General features: G+C 40.1%; 1 protein-coding gene across 2 annotated transcripts in view; it reads left to right on the plus strand.

Annotated features, from left to right (window-relative positions):
* Positions 1–17,431, plus strand: part of PIK3C2G (phosphatidylinositol-4-phosphate 3-kinase catalytic subunit type 2 gamma) — a 206,320-nt gene that overhangs the window by 9,133 nt on the left and 179,756 nt on the right. For both annotated transcript variants that reach the window (XM_018919832.3, XM_030238643.2), the window contains 4 exons: positions 2,559–3,298; positions 7,925–8,007; positions 11,913–12,070; positions 13,978–14,089. In XM_018919832.3, coding sequence (XP_018775377.2) covers positions 2,654–3,298; positions 7,925–8,007; positions 11,913–12,070; positions 13,978–14,089 — 998 coding nt within the window. In that variant the 5' untranslated portion in view covers positions 2,559–2,653. The remainder of the gene's footprint in view (positions 1–2,558; positions 3,299–7,924; positions 8,008–11,912; positions 12,071–13,977; positions 14,090–17,431) is intronic.

Consider the following 17,431-nt stretch of genomic DNA (forward strand, 5'->3'; position numbering starts at 1 on the left):
CTGTGAGACTCTCAAGTCTCTTGATTTGTAGTGGATATTTTACAGTATTGATTGGAATTCTCCCTTTAAAACTCCTGATCCCAGAAGCACACCATGATGTGAAAATACAGCTGTCATTCAAATGGACAAGGAGGGCTTCATAGCTGTGGGAGAAAAAAAGCCAAACCCTCCAAAATTAAATTTGGATTGAGAAACCACAAAGCCAAAAAAAAAAAAACCCCAAAAAAACCAACAACAACTTGGGTGTTTTATAAAAAATTCATATAAATTTTTCCTCCGTAGTGATTTTTGCAAATTGTTTTATCTTGACAAGACTCAAGGTGAAATGGTGGCTGGCGAGGAGCCAGATCCTTCCCTGACCTTTGTGTGCAGCTTGAAGAGGGTGAGGAGTTGGCCCAAATGTAGAGCCAGGACTAGCAGGACTTGCACCCTGGAGATTTGCACCCTGGAGATTTGCACCCTGGAGATTTGCACCCTGGAGATTTGCACCCTGGAGATTTGCACCCTGGAGATTTGCACCCTGGCCTGCTGAGCCTCCTCTCTCAGGGTCAGTTTTAAACACAAGCCCTTCTGAAAGACCCCAGATGCTTCTGTGCACAGGTCACAGCCTGTTCAAGGTTTGATGTTGGGCATTTATGTGCCATCATAAACAGGATTTGTTTGAAATGCAAGGAAAATATTCTAGGAACAGCTGAAAGGGTGTAAAAAGTGTTTTCTATGCTTTGCAGCCTTCCAGACAGCCAAGATTTTTAAGGAAAATGGGACTGGAGGGAGATTTCATTATTTCATCTTCTGTTTCTTCCTGAAACATTCCAGTTTTCAAGATGGGTTTTAAAAAGAGTGGAAGACCTCATACTTCTTGATTTAATGGCTATATAATTTTCTTTCTTGTCTTCTTTCTTTTATTTACCTGCTGTAGAAATGAAAAACAGAGAAAGTTGTAAATTAGGACAATTTCGTACTAGAGACTCTTGTTGTTATGCTTTTTATATTTTTTTAAAGGTGTTATTTTTATCTAAAAACATAGTGAACTTAGCATTCATTCTGGGAGAAAGCTGCAAAACTGTAATTGCATTTCATCTCCACTCCAAGTGGTATGCATCATTTTGGTTACCTGGCCTGCTGTAATTTCATAAATGTGGGGTTTTTTCCAACACTGTTAAAGCAAACCAAAGTATGCAACACATGGAATTATGGAGTGTTTGAAACAGTAGTTCAGCCTCTGGGTTGCAGGTTTTATTTCAGCCTGTTAAAGCTTTTTCAAGCTTTTTTATTTCTCATTCCACACTGGAATGGGTGATAGAAGCTTATGTCACCTAGAGTTTGACTTGAAATAAAACAAAAATAAATAAAATTGGGATGAACACCTTCCATTGTAACACAGATTTTCATTGCAAGGTGCTGTTATCTAAACTAATACTGTATCTTGAGGACTTGATGGAAAATCTATTTGTGGAGCTAAGCTTTAACAATTTCTGAGCACACTTTTTAGCTCAATAGCTTTTTTTTTTCTGTTCAGGAATACATTTTTTTATGGAATTATTAAGTCAGATGTCTCTGTTTCTTTTAGGTGATAAATACACAACTGTGTGCAGTGTGTGGTATTGCTGCTCTCTGTCATTTGTGGGTTTTACATCTGTATCAGTAAATGAAACAGGCCAAGGCCTTCAGGGCAAATGGCCCAGAAGAGACTTTGGCTGTAGAACTAAACTCCCTTCCTAAAAAATATATCCTCGTGCCTGCTGCCAGCAGTTCCCAGTGCATGCTGCCCATCTGAACCACTGGAGTCCTTGGCACATGCCAAAATCAGTCAGGAACTTTTCTAGCAACAACATTAATGATGGAGCTGCAGAAGCTCATGCCCTTGCCTGTTCATTTGATAAAGGAGGCCAGCCTCAGGCTTTGAGGATAAATTTCTTCTGTAAAACAAGAAATAAAAAAAGGCTGACATTTATTTATATATGTGTATTTATATATGTATATATATATATGTATGTACATATATAAATATATATATATTTTATATATATGTATTTTCTTTTCCTTTATATATGCCATATCGTAGCTTTTGGGAAATATTAATTGTCTTCTATATTCTTTGACTTAACTTTCTTCACCTGATTACACTAAGAAGAGGTAGAATATGAAGGAACTGGAGGCACAAAAAAGGAAAATGTGAATGAAACTGACAACAATTATTACAAACACTTCCTTCCTGCATTGTGTGCTATGCAAGTGTAGAAATGATGGGGAAAAAAAGTGAGATTTTCTTTAATATTAATCAGAATTAGTATTTCATATTTAGGTCAGCTGTTTCAGGCATCCTGTTGCTATTATTTATGAGTAAAGTCTAATAATAATAGTAGCTATTTGTTGTTATTATCACAACTATAATAATATGTCTGGAAATAATGATCAGACAAAAGAATAATCAAGCTCCACATTAAGAAAATATTTTCACTTTCTGGAGAAAGCTCTAAAACAAAAAAGACCAAAGCAGTGTAGTGCTTTCATGGTATTATTTTGGGGTTTAACCTCCATCCTGTGCTTCGTTTCAGGGGTGTGCAGCTCCAGTTGTGAGCTTTGCTCTCTGGACCTGGAACTAAAGTGAGCCTTTCCTGAGGAGGGGAAGGGTTGAGTGCACCCATCAGCCATGGCCCACTTTGGGGGGGTGCCCTTGTCACTCAGTGAGCTCTGTGCAGGACAGCCAGGGCCCCAGGCCCCTCACCCAGTGTGCCACTCTGGCTCTGGTGGACACATCCCTCTAGGATTTGATCGAATCCTTGATGAAGTCAGCAATGAATTTTTTTTTTATGGTTCATCCCACCCACATCATCATGAAGAAATGTTTGTCCCAGCAGAACTTTTCAGTCAGCACGTGCCTGACCAGCATCTTTACAGTCATCCTCTGGTTGCTCATGGAGAGCTGTACCCTGGAAGTCCAGTCCCTCACTGGCAGCAAGGCTCAGTGGCACCAATGGTTGGCTTCAGACCTTCCTCAGTGCCTGACTGCAGAAACTTCTCTGTGGTGGATTCCCAGCCCTACAGTCAGGAGAGAGAGCCCCATGGAAGGAATAGTGTAAATTCAGTCTCTAATGTGGAAAGGGGCAACTCAAATCTGGAGTTTCAGATAGGCTTTGACAATCTGGGTGTTCCAAGTCCTGCTTTCTTAGAGAATTATCCATTTGGACAAAAAGTGAGAGAAGAAAGTGGAAATGGGGAAGCTTCTGTAACCAACACTTCTGGAAGATGCAGCACAGGACCTCTCCACCCCCAGGGCTCTGGACATACCAGAGAGGTAATTAAATGTTCTTATATTAACAGTGCTTAAGGATTTTTGTTCTTGTTTGTGTCCTTGAGCTTTTGTATTCACTCACACGGTTGCAACATGGATTAGAAGCACTTACTTGAAAGACCTTATGAAAAATAAAACATTTATGCCTCAGGGGAAGCAAAAGAATTTTATACCAGAAGAGAATCTAGATTATGGTCTAGAATGCTCCAGTAGGCTCATTTTGTGGCTCACTGAACCATAAAACTACCAGAGAGGGATAAGTACAGAAATGTAGAGTAAGTGTTTGAAAGATAACATGACAAATCTTTATGGTCTGATATGAAACCTGAGATTCAAAATAACAGTACATTGTGTTGAACTCGGTTTGTTTTTTGTTTTTGTTGAGACAGATTACTGTCTCTGTGTCTAGTCTGGCTGACATATACTGATCCTGAGGGATGAAACATATAGCCCATCCTACCTTCACCATGTCCTGTGTGCATATATAATTATTTTCTAAAAACAGACACATCTTCTCTAACTGTGCAAGCTGGATCCTATGACACACACTCTCTTTTAGCTGTCTGTCTGCAGCAAACCTTTTATCTTTTTTTCTCCTTCATCAGGTGTTCACAGCTCTGTTTGTGATTTAGCCATTTTTAATAACTGTGTCTTATGGGACTCCCATGACTCTCTGTGATGTTATATCTGTCTCCATTTTCTTTCTTTCAAAATCCTGATATGGAGAAGGGAAAAGTAAAATGATAAACCCTTCTTTTTCTCCAGTGCTTGTTAGCAGTCTGAATCATTACAGGAATCCTGAAATAGCCTACAGGATACCTCTGCACCATGAATATTAAGAGACAGTTTAGGTTCACCTTGTGCCTTTAAGTCCCAGTGATCACAGTATCATGCAGCAGAGGGGAAGAGACACTTGATTGACTTGTTTCTATGTCTCTGAATAAGGAGAACTATAAAAGTAAACATATGCAGGCCCAGACAGATGGGAAGGCAGCAGGGGGAAATATATCTGAGGACAAGAACTCTTAAGACTAATCCTGTGCACTGCATTTTAGAATTTCAGTGATGAATACAAAAGAGGAGGGGAGGAATAGGTGGATGTTGGTTTGTGTTTTTTTTGCTCGTGACAGGAAAACTAAAGCATGCTGAGATGGTGATGAAAAGAACAAGCCTTCTCAGGAGAAAAGCAGAAAATAGTGTGATACAAATGAGCAGGAGGAGATGAAATGATGGGATGGGAAGAAGAGGTGCTAGAGGAAGCACACACACATTGAAGAACAGGCACAAATGCTGCTGTGACGGAGGAGGAGAGAATTATAGAGGAGGGAAGAGAAGAGCTGAGTGAGTCAAGGGCAGCTACAATCGAATGTGTGGGAGGATTTGATTAAGTCAGGAAAGCATTTGAGCTGTTTAGCTCCAAGAGGAAGAAATGGGAGAGAGGAGTGAATTGATTTGTAGCATAAAATTCACACTGGTCACAGGAATTCCTTCAGGGAGAAAAAGCCATGTCAGGATAGAAAGAGAGGCAAGGCAAGGGGCTGGCAGCTGAACCTTGAGATGATAAGGGAAAATAAGAGTGAAAGGAATTCTTAGAGAGAGGGAGGAGTAAAACAAGCCTGTACAGCAGTTACTGCTGCTGGGCTGGGAGTTTGGGAAAAGACAAGTGCTGTAGGGTGACAGACCTGAGCTGAGGAAGACAATCAGGGTTGGAAAAGTTGGACACCAAGCAAAAGGATGAGAACAGGTTGGATTTGTGAGGTCCAGAGCAAGTAAACAGTGCATCCAAGTAGTAGGAGGGGAGAACCAGCCCTTCAGAGTGACATACAAAGGATGCTGAGACATGGAGATAAGAATTGAGATGGGTCGTAGGTAGGCAAGATGAAATATTCACCCTGCTGAAATCATACTGGTATTCTGATCCATAGCTCTTGGATGCAGCTGTATGGCCCTAGGCTTTATTTAATGTGTGCTAAGCAAAATATGTTCAGTGTAATAAAGGAAACATTAATTTTTTTCTGGCCTTTTCATTACGGGTCAGATGTTCAAAAATAATAAAAGAAATTTTCTTTATAACATCCTAATGAAAAAGGATGTTATTTTTTTTCCATATTAGAAGGAAAACTGAAATAAAACCTAGAAGTTATCTAACATACTTAGCTACTCTGTCTATGATACTTAGGATCTAAATTTAGATTTTAGTGTTTTCAGAGTAACTAACAAGACTCATATCTTCACCCAAGTCCCATCATCAGACCAAACATCATGATTTTGTTTTGGGTGCTCCAGACATGAGAAATACACTATTATTGTTCATATTTGGAAGGATGATTTAGTGACTTGATTAGCATAATCTGAGAAGTCTATGGATGAAAAAAAATTCCAGTCATCAAGGGATGCATTGAGTTGCTTCATCCCTGTTGTCATTACTTCTCCTGATATGGAGTTCCATCTCATTCACTGCTCTCTTTGTTGCATTTGCAGTGCATGGAGACTCAAGTCCTGTTGAAAAATAATGTGAGCATGTAATTAACTTTTTATTAATAACATTTTAACTTTATATGCAAGAAGAAGAAAGTGAAGTTTCTGGACATGTGGAAAGAAGACATGACCAAACTAAATCTCTCATCCCTGGAGATATTTATCTCCTTTATATACCTCTGCCAGCAGAATGACTTTGAGTGACTTAGCAATGGTATTTTCCAGATGTGTAGACTATTTACTGCCTCACAGGATTCTTGTTTGCCATTAGGAATCACTCAGAGATGCTGCCAGCAGAGGTGCAAAAAAGCAGAGGGCTCCTGTGCCACTCCTGTTTCCTGCAGGAGGATCCAAATTGCAGCCTTGGGCTTTCAGCCTCCTCTTTTCCATCCTTTAGTAATTATTTCATCGTATTAGTCTTCAAGCCATGAGGATTTGAGGATTCACGTTCTTGCAGCAAATCATGCACTCCAAGTCTTGTCCCCCTTCTTGCTCACTTCCTCTCTGTCCTTCCTTACAAACTTCCTTTGCAGTTGTGGTTTTGCTCTTTTAATACCTTCAGGGCCATTTCATGTTGTGTGCCAGCCTCACCTTTTTTTACCTGTGGGCTAATCTTTTTAGCTTTTCACTCAGTGGCTTTTTCTCTTTTCCCATGTACATTTTCCAGGGCACTCTGCCTGCTCTGCAAGGACTGAGCTGCAGGAGAAAAAGGAGCCTTTGTTTTTTTTGTGGGGTTTTTAATGAATAGGTAATTTTTGGAGGCTGTTACCAAATCACTCATAATTTCTAAAAGTGAACATCCTCCAGAAGTTCTTATTACTGTCTGATGAGGTGAATTGAAAAGTAGGTGCCTAACCAAAATGAATCAATGAACCAGTGGAGGTCTTATGTTTTCACTGGATTTTGTAGGACCTTTCTCAGCAGCTCTTAGAACCAGGGAATGAAGGACTACTGATTCAGATTGCTAAATTTAATTTTACTCTCTTATTTGCACCCTCAGGATTATCCATTGTTTAATTTTTCTACCAGACAATTTCAGCTTTCCTCTCTATTGATGATGAAACCTGAAATTTAGTATCTGCTTAGTATCTCCAAATTTCATGTGCACTCTCCTCATGCTTTGTGTGGTATTGTGGATAATGAAAATACTACATCCCATCACTCTGGGGTTTCACTGCATCCTCATGAGGTTTCTGACTTTTGAGCTTTCAGCTCTGCTGTTGTGATTTCCCCACCAGCCAGCTCCCAGCAGATCTCTCACCTTTTATAATCATCCCATCTTTTAAACTATAACTAAAATTTCCCTGCATCTTTTAATGCTTATTGCACTTTCTTATCCAGCCAAAAATAATCTTAAGTTTATTAGTTATTTAAAAATAAATTCCCACATTTTATATAAATTATTATTGAAATTATAAAACAAACCTTTTGTCTCTGTTTCCTCTTCTCTTTCTGAAGGGGTTTAAATGCTCTTATACAGTTAAGCCTTGTAATGTCTCTACCTACAAGAGCAGAAAGAATTGCAGATGTAATAGCATTAAGTTCTTTCCTGGAGATGATATTCTGGCTGAAGAGTACTTCAGGCAAACAGACAAAGGGATGCTTGACCCAGGGCAGTGGCTCAGACCTCTGTGAACTTGGAGAGCAGAAAATATGGGGGGATTTTTCATGCTCAGTAGAATCCACTGGTTCCCTCTTATCTGTTTTAGGGACTTACCTGAGAGGTTTATGGAGTTTGAGGGGATGCTGAGCTTCCTGCCAGGGCAGAAAGAGAGAAAATAAGGATTAAAACACACTGAAGCACAAGCTGCAGTTTGTCCTTCTCCCTTTTGTAAACTAAATATCTGCATTTGGAGTTATCTGTGCCTTGATACCAGGTGAATTGTGAAAGCTTGGTCTGAAATTCCTCATGTTCTGCATGGAGGGGAAGAACAGGGTTTGATCCAGGGCAGCTGATGCTTTGTGACTTCTGAAAGCATTTAGAGTGCAGTCAAAATGGGGTCATTTGTGTTTATTTGGAACTCCATCAAGCCAGGGGAGGGGTGATAGGCTCTCATGGAACAAAATTCAAGATTACCCTCATGGTCTTTCTTCTTCTCATACCCAAATAACTCAGCTCTGTTTCTTTTGGGGTCTCGTTGGTGTTTTTAGGCTGCAGCTTGGTCTATCCAGCTGATTGAAGCAGATCAAGGAAGTAATGAAAACACAGTTGGTTTCTGCAATGCAGTGGAGAAGTAAGTAATGAAAAGGCTTTTTTCAGCCAACTGTCACATTTCACTCACATGGATGGGATTGGTTATCCCTGTGCTTTGGGGTGACTGGGATGGAGGTAATTATCCCCTCCCAGGGCTGGGCTGTGTATTAGCAGCTAGAAAGGTGTGACAGCACACCAGTGTCCTGGTCACTGCTGAGCAGTGTTCATTATTATGGCATTTGTCTGAAGCCCTTCTTCCTGGAAAGAGGCTGGAAATTGCCTGCTGACTGGGAGATGAGAAGATTTTGTCTTCCCTCAATTATATGGGTGTCCTTTGCTTTTGTGAAACTGCCTTTAACTTGACCCAGTAGGGTTCTTTCCCATTTTTCCTCCCCCTGCCCCTGCTCTGAAGAGGAAGGGAGTGGTAGAGCAGCTTGGTGGGCACCTGGCACCCAGCTAAGGTCAGCCAGCCACACCCTGCATTCCTGAACAATGCTGCAATTCCAGTATCTCCTTAAATAAGGAAACACTTTTAATTTTGGTTTAAATATTCAAAACCACCAAGGAACAATAATTCAAAAAATATTTAGGCTTCAAACTGTCTGCTTTATTAGTGATAAGTACATTTAACTCTTCACTGTTGATGGCTTACAGTGTGTGAAACTTCCCATTCTTTTTCTGTCATTGTCTTGGACATTATTAGTGCCTGTGCAACTCTGAGCAGGAAAACAGGAGCTGGAGGAACTGATTGAGAACAGAATTGCTACAGACTGTCATGATGAAAAGTGAGACTTAGCAAGTGACAAAACCTACTTTAATTATATTTTACCATTACACTTAATAGCCTGACTTAATGGCATAGAACATTTTTTACTTTCTTCATCTTCTGCAGAAAAATGAATTGTGTTGAAATCCAAGCACACAAAAAATTACAAGTATTTAGACCATCTGTGCAGATTGATTTTTCTTTTGTAGATGTTCACTGATCACAGTGTCAAGTTGTTAGCACAAATGCACTCTTTTTCCCCCTGGAAAGTAGCTGGAAAATGGAATCCTGATTTTCTTATTAGACTTTAATGAATTGATTTTATTCAAGGTCAGCCAAGGCTGCTTCTCTTAAAAGAAAAAACCCAAATCAACCCAACCAAAAAACCCAGTTTGATGTTGCACTGAAATTAAGATTATATTATATATTCAGATGGGGTGGTCAGCTTCAAAACATGCTCAGTCCCATGTCTCAGTTTCCTTTTCCACAGTTCATCAGCTGAACCCCAACCCAATTCTACCATGAGGTGCATGAAGGCACATTCCACATGACTGCTTTCCTCTCAGCTATTCAGATTTTTTTTAATGTCTAAACATTCTAATTCTGGGAAAAGCTTTACATTGATTTTTGAGTAGATGAGTTTATTTACCAGGCTAAAAAGAGAAATACAAAGTGGTTCTTGTTTAGTGGGAGTTTGTTTTGTGTGTGTCACGAGCAAATACTCTTAAAAAGAAAATAAGAACAGCTTTTGTTTTTCTTCTATTAAATAATTAGAGAAACTTTTTAAGGACAAAATGTCACTACAAACAAAAGACCGAAAAATATCATAAATTTTCAAATAATTTACATATTCAATCTTGCCAACTGAGCATCCTCCCAGTGCCCAGTGAGTCTCAGGTGCTGGCAGAGGCAGGATGTGTCATTCAGACTGTGTCATGCATTCCTGCAGCTCCAGCTTGTGGCTCAGCTAGAAACCCACTGTGTTTTCTCGAGGTGATGCTTGCACAGGTAGCAGTCTGTAATTGAAGCATTTGGCTGTACAGGACTGTCCATCAAAACCCTTTCTCGGGTGACTTGAAGGACTGTGAGCAGAGCAGTGGTGAGCACTCATCCCTGGCTGGCTTCAGAACACATCCTAAAGCCACTTTCAGACCAAGCTGGCCATCTCAGAGTCCTCTGCAAAGTGCAGAGTTCCTCAACCTCTCAATATCTTCAAGGATGTGCTTTGCACTGCAGAGAAAAACATCATGTTCTGAAATGCTGTGGAATAGCAAATCCCTCTAAATGTCAGTATTTTCTGCACATGCTGGCTTGGGGCAGCACAGAAATGAAGTAGCACAAGATTTTATTTGTGTCATGTTTGTATTATGCTTCAGTTCTGCTTTGGAAGACCCACACTGTCAAAGTTTTGCAGGGTTTTGCCCACCTGCTGAGGCCAGAAGCCCTTTAATCACATGAGGATGGTAGATGGCCATAAATGAACAACACTTTTGGAAACTGAATGGGTTTTTATTTGAAAAGCAAATTTGTGTTCCCACTTTTTGCTAAAATATTAGCAGTGTGTGGGTAGGGAAGGAGATGATGTTTGCTTGGTTTTGGAATGACTGCCAGGGAGTTGAGGAGGTGATTCATGCCCTGTATGAGTACATAGCCTGGGAATTTCAGGCTGGATAAAGGCTAGTGAAGTTTCCAGCCTTTTTCAGTCCTGGACTTTCTTGCAGAAGCATGTAACAGGGGAAAAGCTGCACCTTGTGCACAAAGGAAAGAGACTGCCACCAACCACACAGGTCACCCAAACAGCCTCTGCCATGGAATGCTTTCTAACCATGAGGAGAAATCTGCCCTGTACTGGAGGTTCTCTTGTCAAGCCTCATTTCCTCCCACCCCACTGAAACATCAAGACCCTGGCTCTTCATAATAAGAAATTGGCTGCTTTGCTGGGTTTGTTAAATTTGGAAGCCCAGGGGGTTTTTTCCCCCTTCCCTCCTTTTCTTTTTTCTTCCCTTTTATTTTCTTTTTCCCCCTCCCCTTTTTCCCCCTCCTCTTTTTCTCCCCTCCCCTTCCCCCCCTTCCCCCCCCCTTTCTTTTTTTCCTCTTCTTTTCCTTTATTTTCCTCCCTTTTTTCCCTTTCTCTCCCTTTTATTTTTTCCTTTCCCCCCCTTTTTACTTCTCATGCTGTAGAAATGCAGGGCACAAAGAGTAGTTCACATGGCTGTTTAAGAGATTTGGGCAGTAGCTCTGAGGCAGGAGGTGACACAGTAATGGAGACTTTTGTGAGACAGAACTGGTGTCCAAAATACACTCACCAGGGACATTACAAAGCACTCCCAGCTCAGGAGCTACAGAATGAACCAACCAGGATGCTCAGTACAGGATATCTGGGGTTAGCTGCTAAATATTCTGGCCAATTAGTGAAATGTAAACTTCAGCTGGTGCAGTGTGTACCCTTACCTGCAGCTGCAGAGTGCATTTGCTTAAAAAGCAGGTTTATTCCCAGATGATAGGCATGATATCTGTGACCAGTGATCATTAGGAGATGGGACCTCAGGAGGAATTCGTTTCTGCAGCTCTATAGTAATTGAAAGGACAAGGGGCAATTTATTTTATAGTTAATGGTGTATCAGAGGGACTCAGTGACTGCAACTGTTACTGCACCCTGCAGATTTTTACATCAATACCAGGGTTTTAGTGATGAGGATTTCAGAGTGTTGTGGAAATAGATACTCCTTAAGATTTTGCACAGGAAGCATGTTCCTGTATTCACTTTGACCAGATGTCCTAGTTGCAGCTGTCTGGGCATGTGCTCTTGGCTAGTTCTGTGTAAAAACTCTGTTATTTAAGTACATATTTGAGCACTATCATTTCTTCTGAGCTCAGTGCACACTGAAGTCTCTGTTTAAACTCCTTTGGGTTTCACTGAGGTCAAGCTCAGCAGTGCTTCTGTCAACTTCAGGAAGATTTTGCTGCCGGTTTCCCTGAAATAACTGATGTAGTTAGTGTGCTGATTTGTAGTTATCTCACTAATGCACAAAACCAGAGTTTGTATTGCTACCATTTCTCTCCACAGACTTTTATTTCTCACAGCTCTCTATGCATCACCATATGTTTCTTGTTTTGTTTTGCCCTTAGAAGAGACCAAACCCACACTCCTCTTTAGTTTCCTCACGTGTTTTTTCCAGGATCAGAAATGCCTATCCTGCTTTTGATTTGAAGACAAATACTGGGAAAATCTGGAGTATCACAACAAGGTTCCCAGAGCATATCCTTGGTGGAACAAAATTCAGACTCAGCATTTGGACAGATTTTTCACCACATCCTCTACTCCTTACACAGCACGGTAAGTGGTTGAGGTTATGTACAAGGGAAGCACATCAGGCATCAAATGAAAGGAGAAATTCCAAGGAGGTTGGAAGAATCAAGGAGAATAATTAAGAATTAGAAGAGTTTGCCCATGAAGTTTGTGGAGTCTCCAGGCTTGGAGATGTTTAAGGTCTTACAAGACAAAACCCTGAACAAGGTGGTCTGAATTCAGTGTTAACCCAGCTTTGCAGGGAAGAGGTTCTACCCAACCTAAATTATTGTCATTAATGACTGTGAGAAGCTGGCTCTGCTCCTGTCCTTCCTGTTCTGTGATTAATTGGAGAATCTTTAATTCCAGCTCTAGTAATTTTTATTTCTGCAACATATGTCAAATTAAAAGAAATTAATTTTTTTCTCCCCCTCTCTTCTTGTGCTGCTTTATTAAGTCACAGTCTTTTTTTTTTAATCTTACTTTTTAATTAATAATTTCTTTAGTTTTCAAGGAATTAGTTGACTGTAACAGGCTGAGTATTAATTATCCTGAACTTGTTTAGACTAGGCAAGCAGTAAGTTTAAAGTAGATGGAAGAATTACTCCTTTTTGGTCCATGTAATGTAAAGCAATGTTCAGTTAGGCAAGAACTTTTGGCAGAGTAAGGAAAGGAAGATGAATCTACAGAGTGGAAATGAGTGATACCAGCAAGTTTTAGATTTTTTTTTCCCAATGAGTGACCTGAAAAAAGTGCAAGTTACAATTTTAATTCAAGATTTTGGGCTGCTCTTCATCTTGTGGACTGTATGAATTCAGCCAGCACGCACTGCACTTCAAACATCAAACCAGATCAGTTCCTTGCTGAATGGCAACTTCTCAGAAGGCTAAATGATTTAAACTGGTAAAATCAGTAGAAAAATGTGTAATTGAAGTGTTTTGATAAGGGGAAAAAAATTTGCAAACAAAATTATCATTTTCAGGAGGAGCTTTGAATCTATTCATCCATTTGTTTTTCCCAGGGGAAAACCAAACCAAAGCAAAAAGCCAGCTATGGTGACCTACTCTGTTTTATTTCAGTTTATGTCATAACCCCCTCCCCTGGGAATGCCACCTGTTCTCTGAAGTTTTCCCATCCCTTTCAATGGAAAACCAAATTTAGCAGACCTGTTTCTAGATTATGCAACTATTCTTTGCCATTTGTGATCAATTCTTCTAAAATGAACAGAGGGGAAGCAGTGTTGGCAAGTGTTGGAAAATGGCTTAAAAAACTGGAGTGGAAATGGAGAAAATTCTCAAAATTCTAAAATGTTTCTGAACAGCAGGTTGTACAAACTGACATGGAACTTCCTAATTTATGGGGATTGTGTATATTTTTATACTATTATGTGGCTAAATAATATAATATTTTGCACATTAAATATGTATTTAATACATGTTTTGCACATGTATTAAATAATATAATATTTTGCAGATATAAATACATTAAAATATTAATTTAATTCTTTTTAATGGCTAAAAGGGTGTGCATAGCATAAACAATACCAGGTAACATTCTGGAGCCTTTTTGTGTAATAAGTGGCTACAGAGTCAACTTTTGCATCATTGGAAATGTACCAAAATGTTCATCAGGAAAATGAAAAAGAAAAAAGAATGCCATTTGTCTCTTCCTTTCCTCCTGGGAATATTGCTCATCTCTTCCTCTGTCCAGCTGCCCAGAAAATCGCTCATTTCCTCTAAATGGACACAGATTCCATGTCAGGTAGAATACTTGAAGCAAAATTAAAAAAAAATAAATAAAATCAAGTGTATCTTGATCTAATTCCTCTTGATGGAGCTAGTCTGCAGCAGTTGTTAGGAATTACAGGAAAAAAACCCTTATTTTCTCTGCTCAAGTATGTAGCTGCAATTCTCCAGCAAGCTACTATTAATTTTCCTTGCTATCTTTATTTACAGCTGGCTGTATCACTCACGACTTAATTGTGGAGATCCTCAGTTGCACAAATCAATACCCAGCCCGGGAGGAATGCCTTCTGAGTGTTTGTGGGGCTGATGAATTCTTACAGAAGTAAGTACCTCATTAAGCCACCAGCCATGTCAACAGAGCCACGGGGAGATCTGGGGTGTCAAGTTGCAAACACTCCACTTGTGTAGGAAACAGAAAAACAAATTTCTAAAACAGACACTGAAAGATTTGATCTGCAGCCTTAGAAGAAGCTCAGATTGGTTGTGAAATTACAATATGCAGATTGCATGTTGTATTGTATTTATAAAAATACAATATACAGCTATTAAGCAGAAAAATCATAAACTTATGTTTCTATAGTTGTGAGAATACGCCTTAAGTGAGAGAGAAACTGCATTGATGAGATGGTGAAGGGTGGGGTTGTATAAGAGTAGCTAAGAGTTTAGAAGTTCCAATAGAAGCATTTGTGAGCATGTGAGCCAGAAGTCAGAACAAAAATATCCACAGCGCAGCAGAAGTAAAGGGGATAGGTTAGAAAAGCAAAATAAATTCTGTGGCAATTGTCTATTGGTTTAGAAAGTTCTGTATTGCCTTGTAATGAAGAAACTTGTGACTGCTTTAAGCTATGGCTGACTGCTTGCTCCTCTAAAATCTCACAGCCTCTGAGAGTGATGTTTATCTGAGCACTGAATCCTTCTTGGCCTGAAAATAGTCCCACCCCTTCATTTCTAGAGGTGACCATGACACCTGTGTAGTTTCTGAAACTCCTGAAGCACGTGGTGCTTGTGTGCTGCAGAGAGGATGGTGTGCTGCAGTGCAAGGATTCAAATCCTCTTCTATGGAAGCTTTGTGCAGTTTTGAATTGTTTGTTTGCCTCTGTTGTCCTTCTGGTGATTCTCGTCTGTGATTCAAGGATGCTGCTGCCTCCACCATCTCAGAGGGGTGTTATAAGCAAGTCCTCAAAGGGGGAAATCCCCCAAGAGTGCTGTTATGTATTATTCATTTATGCAGAATCATGCAGCTGCAGAACAGGTGATTTTTCTTCATATCCAGTTGCAGTAGTAACAAAACAAATGAACTCAGCACTGTGGTGCTGAATGCAAGTTAAAAACACATTAAACATACAAGCAGGTCTTCCTGAATGCAAATAATTTACAAGGAGAGAAATAAATGCTGTGATTCAGGTGAGCTCTTGTGGTGGTTGAAAGCACTGCTGGACTCAGCTAGTTGTTTTAGGCTGTGGCAGCCTAAATTCAGGTGTCAGCCAGAGTGAGCAGGGTGTGTGGAAGCAGCTGAAGTGGAGGCACTTGTCAGCTGGGCTTGGTGGACACTGGCTCTCAGCAGAAGGGCTGGCAGTGCTCTGTGGTACTGGCACTGCAGGAATCACAGCTCATCTGTTAGAGGTGGAAAGAGTGTTAGACAAAATAGTGTATGTCTGTAATTGAAAGGGAAGATTCTAGAAGCTGTCATATTTGCAGCAGAGTGTAAAAATTACCTGAAGTAGGTAATTTTTGTAGTTTGATTAATGAAAGCAACACAGTTGTGAGAGCAAGTGTCACCCTGTGTGAGTTAGCTTTGCTCTGTATCCATCTGGAGCATTTCTACCTTTACACAGGCCAAATGCTCATATGCTCATAGTGAATTACATCTGGCAACAAGAGCTGCCAAGATTGCCTCTTCAACATTTCTGAGCCCACTTTTCCCTCATTCCAACCTTGGTATAGCAGGAGCTGGAGGAGCAAAGTGTAAATCATTAGAACACCAGAAGCACCAAGCAGAGAACCAGGTCATAGACAGATCTGTTAGTTACAGAAGAAGGCCAGGGATTTAATTTTTTTTTTCCCAAGATGCTCTACTAACTTCAAAGAAATTGCTAAAAAATGGAAATAATGAACCATTGTATTGAGGGTGAGCTCAGTGCAGCATGTGCTGAGGAGTTTTGTTTTCATTGTTGGGGAGAATGCATCAATAGCAGACTGTTTAAATTCCTGCACTGGTAGAATCTGTGCAAGCAGTGAAACAACGTCAATAATGTTCTCAGTTTTCTTAGTTTGCTCCTCCACTGTCATTCACCAAGCTCTGAGCCACACTAAAACTTCAGCAGTTTGTAATTCCAGATTGTGCTCCCTTTCAGCTCCCTTGTGCTCCAAATTCAGCTCCCTTTCTTCTGCCTCTTCAAGGGAGCCCTGGATCTGAAATGTGAAACCCCAGACCCAAAGGATCCCTTGGGTAGTTTAAAATGGCTTGAGGAGTTGCCTCAGGGTGAAGTTTTTCTATGTGTGGGCTATCTTCAAGTGCAAATAGGTTTCCTCCCTTCCTTGCTAAGAGTGATTTGATGCACTTGTGCAGTTCTTCCCCAGAAAAGTATTTGGAGGCAGTTCAGGGATGAATTCCAGTAGAAGTTCCTCAAGTTCTAACCCAGAAAAGGGAATAAATATTCTGCTGCTCCTGCTGTACTGTAATCCAGAAAAAAACACCTGAAGTGAAGCCAGAAGGTGATTTGGTGAATTGTTCTCAGAGCAGAGTGTTTTAGTGAAGCAGACAGCTTTGTCAAGGTTTGTCAAAAGCTTTCATTTCCTGTGATATTGGATTGTGTTAATGAGCACTTCACCCCACCTCCTGCAGAAGCACCTGAAAGACTTGATGATTTTTATAATCCATTTAGCTTTGAATGAGAGGGGGAAGGAAAACCACCTCTGTGCTAATGACCATTACACCCAGCAGCAGCAGATTTCACTGTCCATCACTCCCTTCCTACTCGGGCTCACATCCTGCCTGACTCACGAGCAGAGCATCAGATTTCAAATACCCAAATTTTAAAGGTATCAGAAGGTAGCATATAGACTGCAGGCCAGTCTGTAATTAACAGAGCCATCTGTAGAATTCTGATTTGGAATCTCTTGTTTTCTGGTGGTTTTAGTGTGGGAAACCTGGCCTTGCTGCAACCTGCAGGCTTTCTTTTTCATCCCATCAAACAAACCTAAATCCACTTTTAAATCTTGCTCTCACACTTCCCTGTCATTCCTCAGATTTAAAATGGATACCCCTAAATATGATTTTATGATGCCTTTCATGAAAAATATTATATAAAAGTAAATTAAATTGTGATTAAACATCTTTTGTCAACTCCTGGCCCTTAATGCCAACAGCTAGCCAAAAGCAACCCTTCTCATCTGTCAGCAATGAATCAATCCTTTATTTTTAGAAAAACAGGCCATAATCTCAGGTCATCCTGAAATACCTCATGAAACAAAACATAAGAGTTTATGAGAATGTAGACATTTTAAAAAAATTTCCTTATTTTATTGATGTGTGTACTAGCAATATGTTGCAGTAATGTAGATCACCAAAGAAACAGTACAAAAGTACTGATAAACTTTATTTCTAAACATCCTTTTATTCTAAGGTGTCAGAGTATTTAAAGTTCCATCCACACTCTCACAT

This window comes from Serinus canaria, chromosome 1A (assembly GCF_022539315.1).
Source record: "Serinus canaria isolate serCan28SL12 chromosome 1A, serCan2020, whole genome shotgun sequence".
Lineage (NCBI taxonomy): Eukaryota > Metazoa > Chordata > Aves > Passeriformes > Fringillidae > Serinus > Serinus canaria.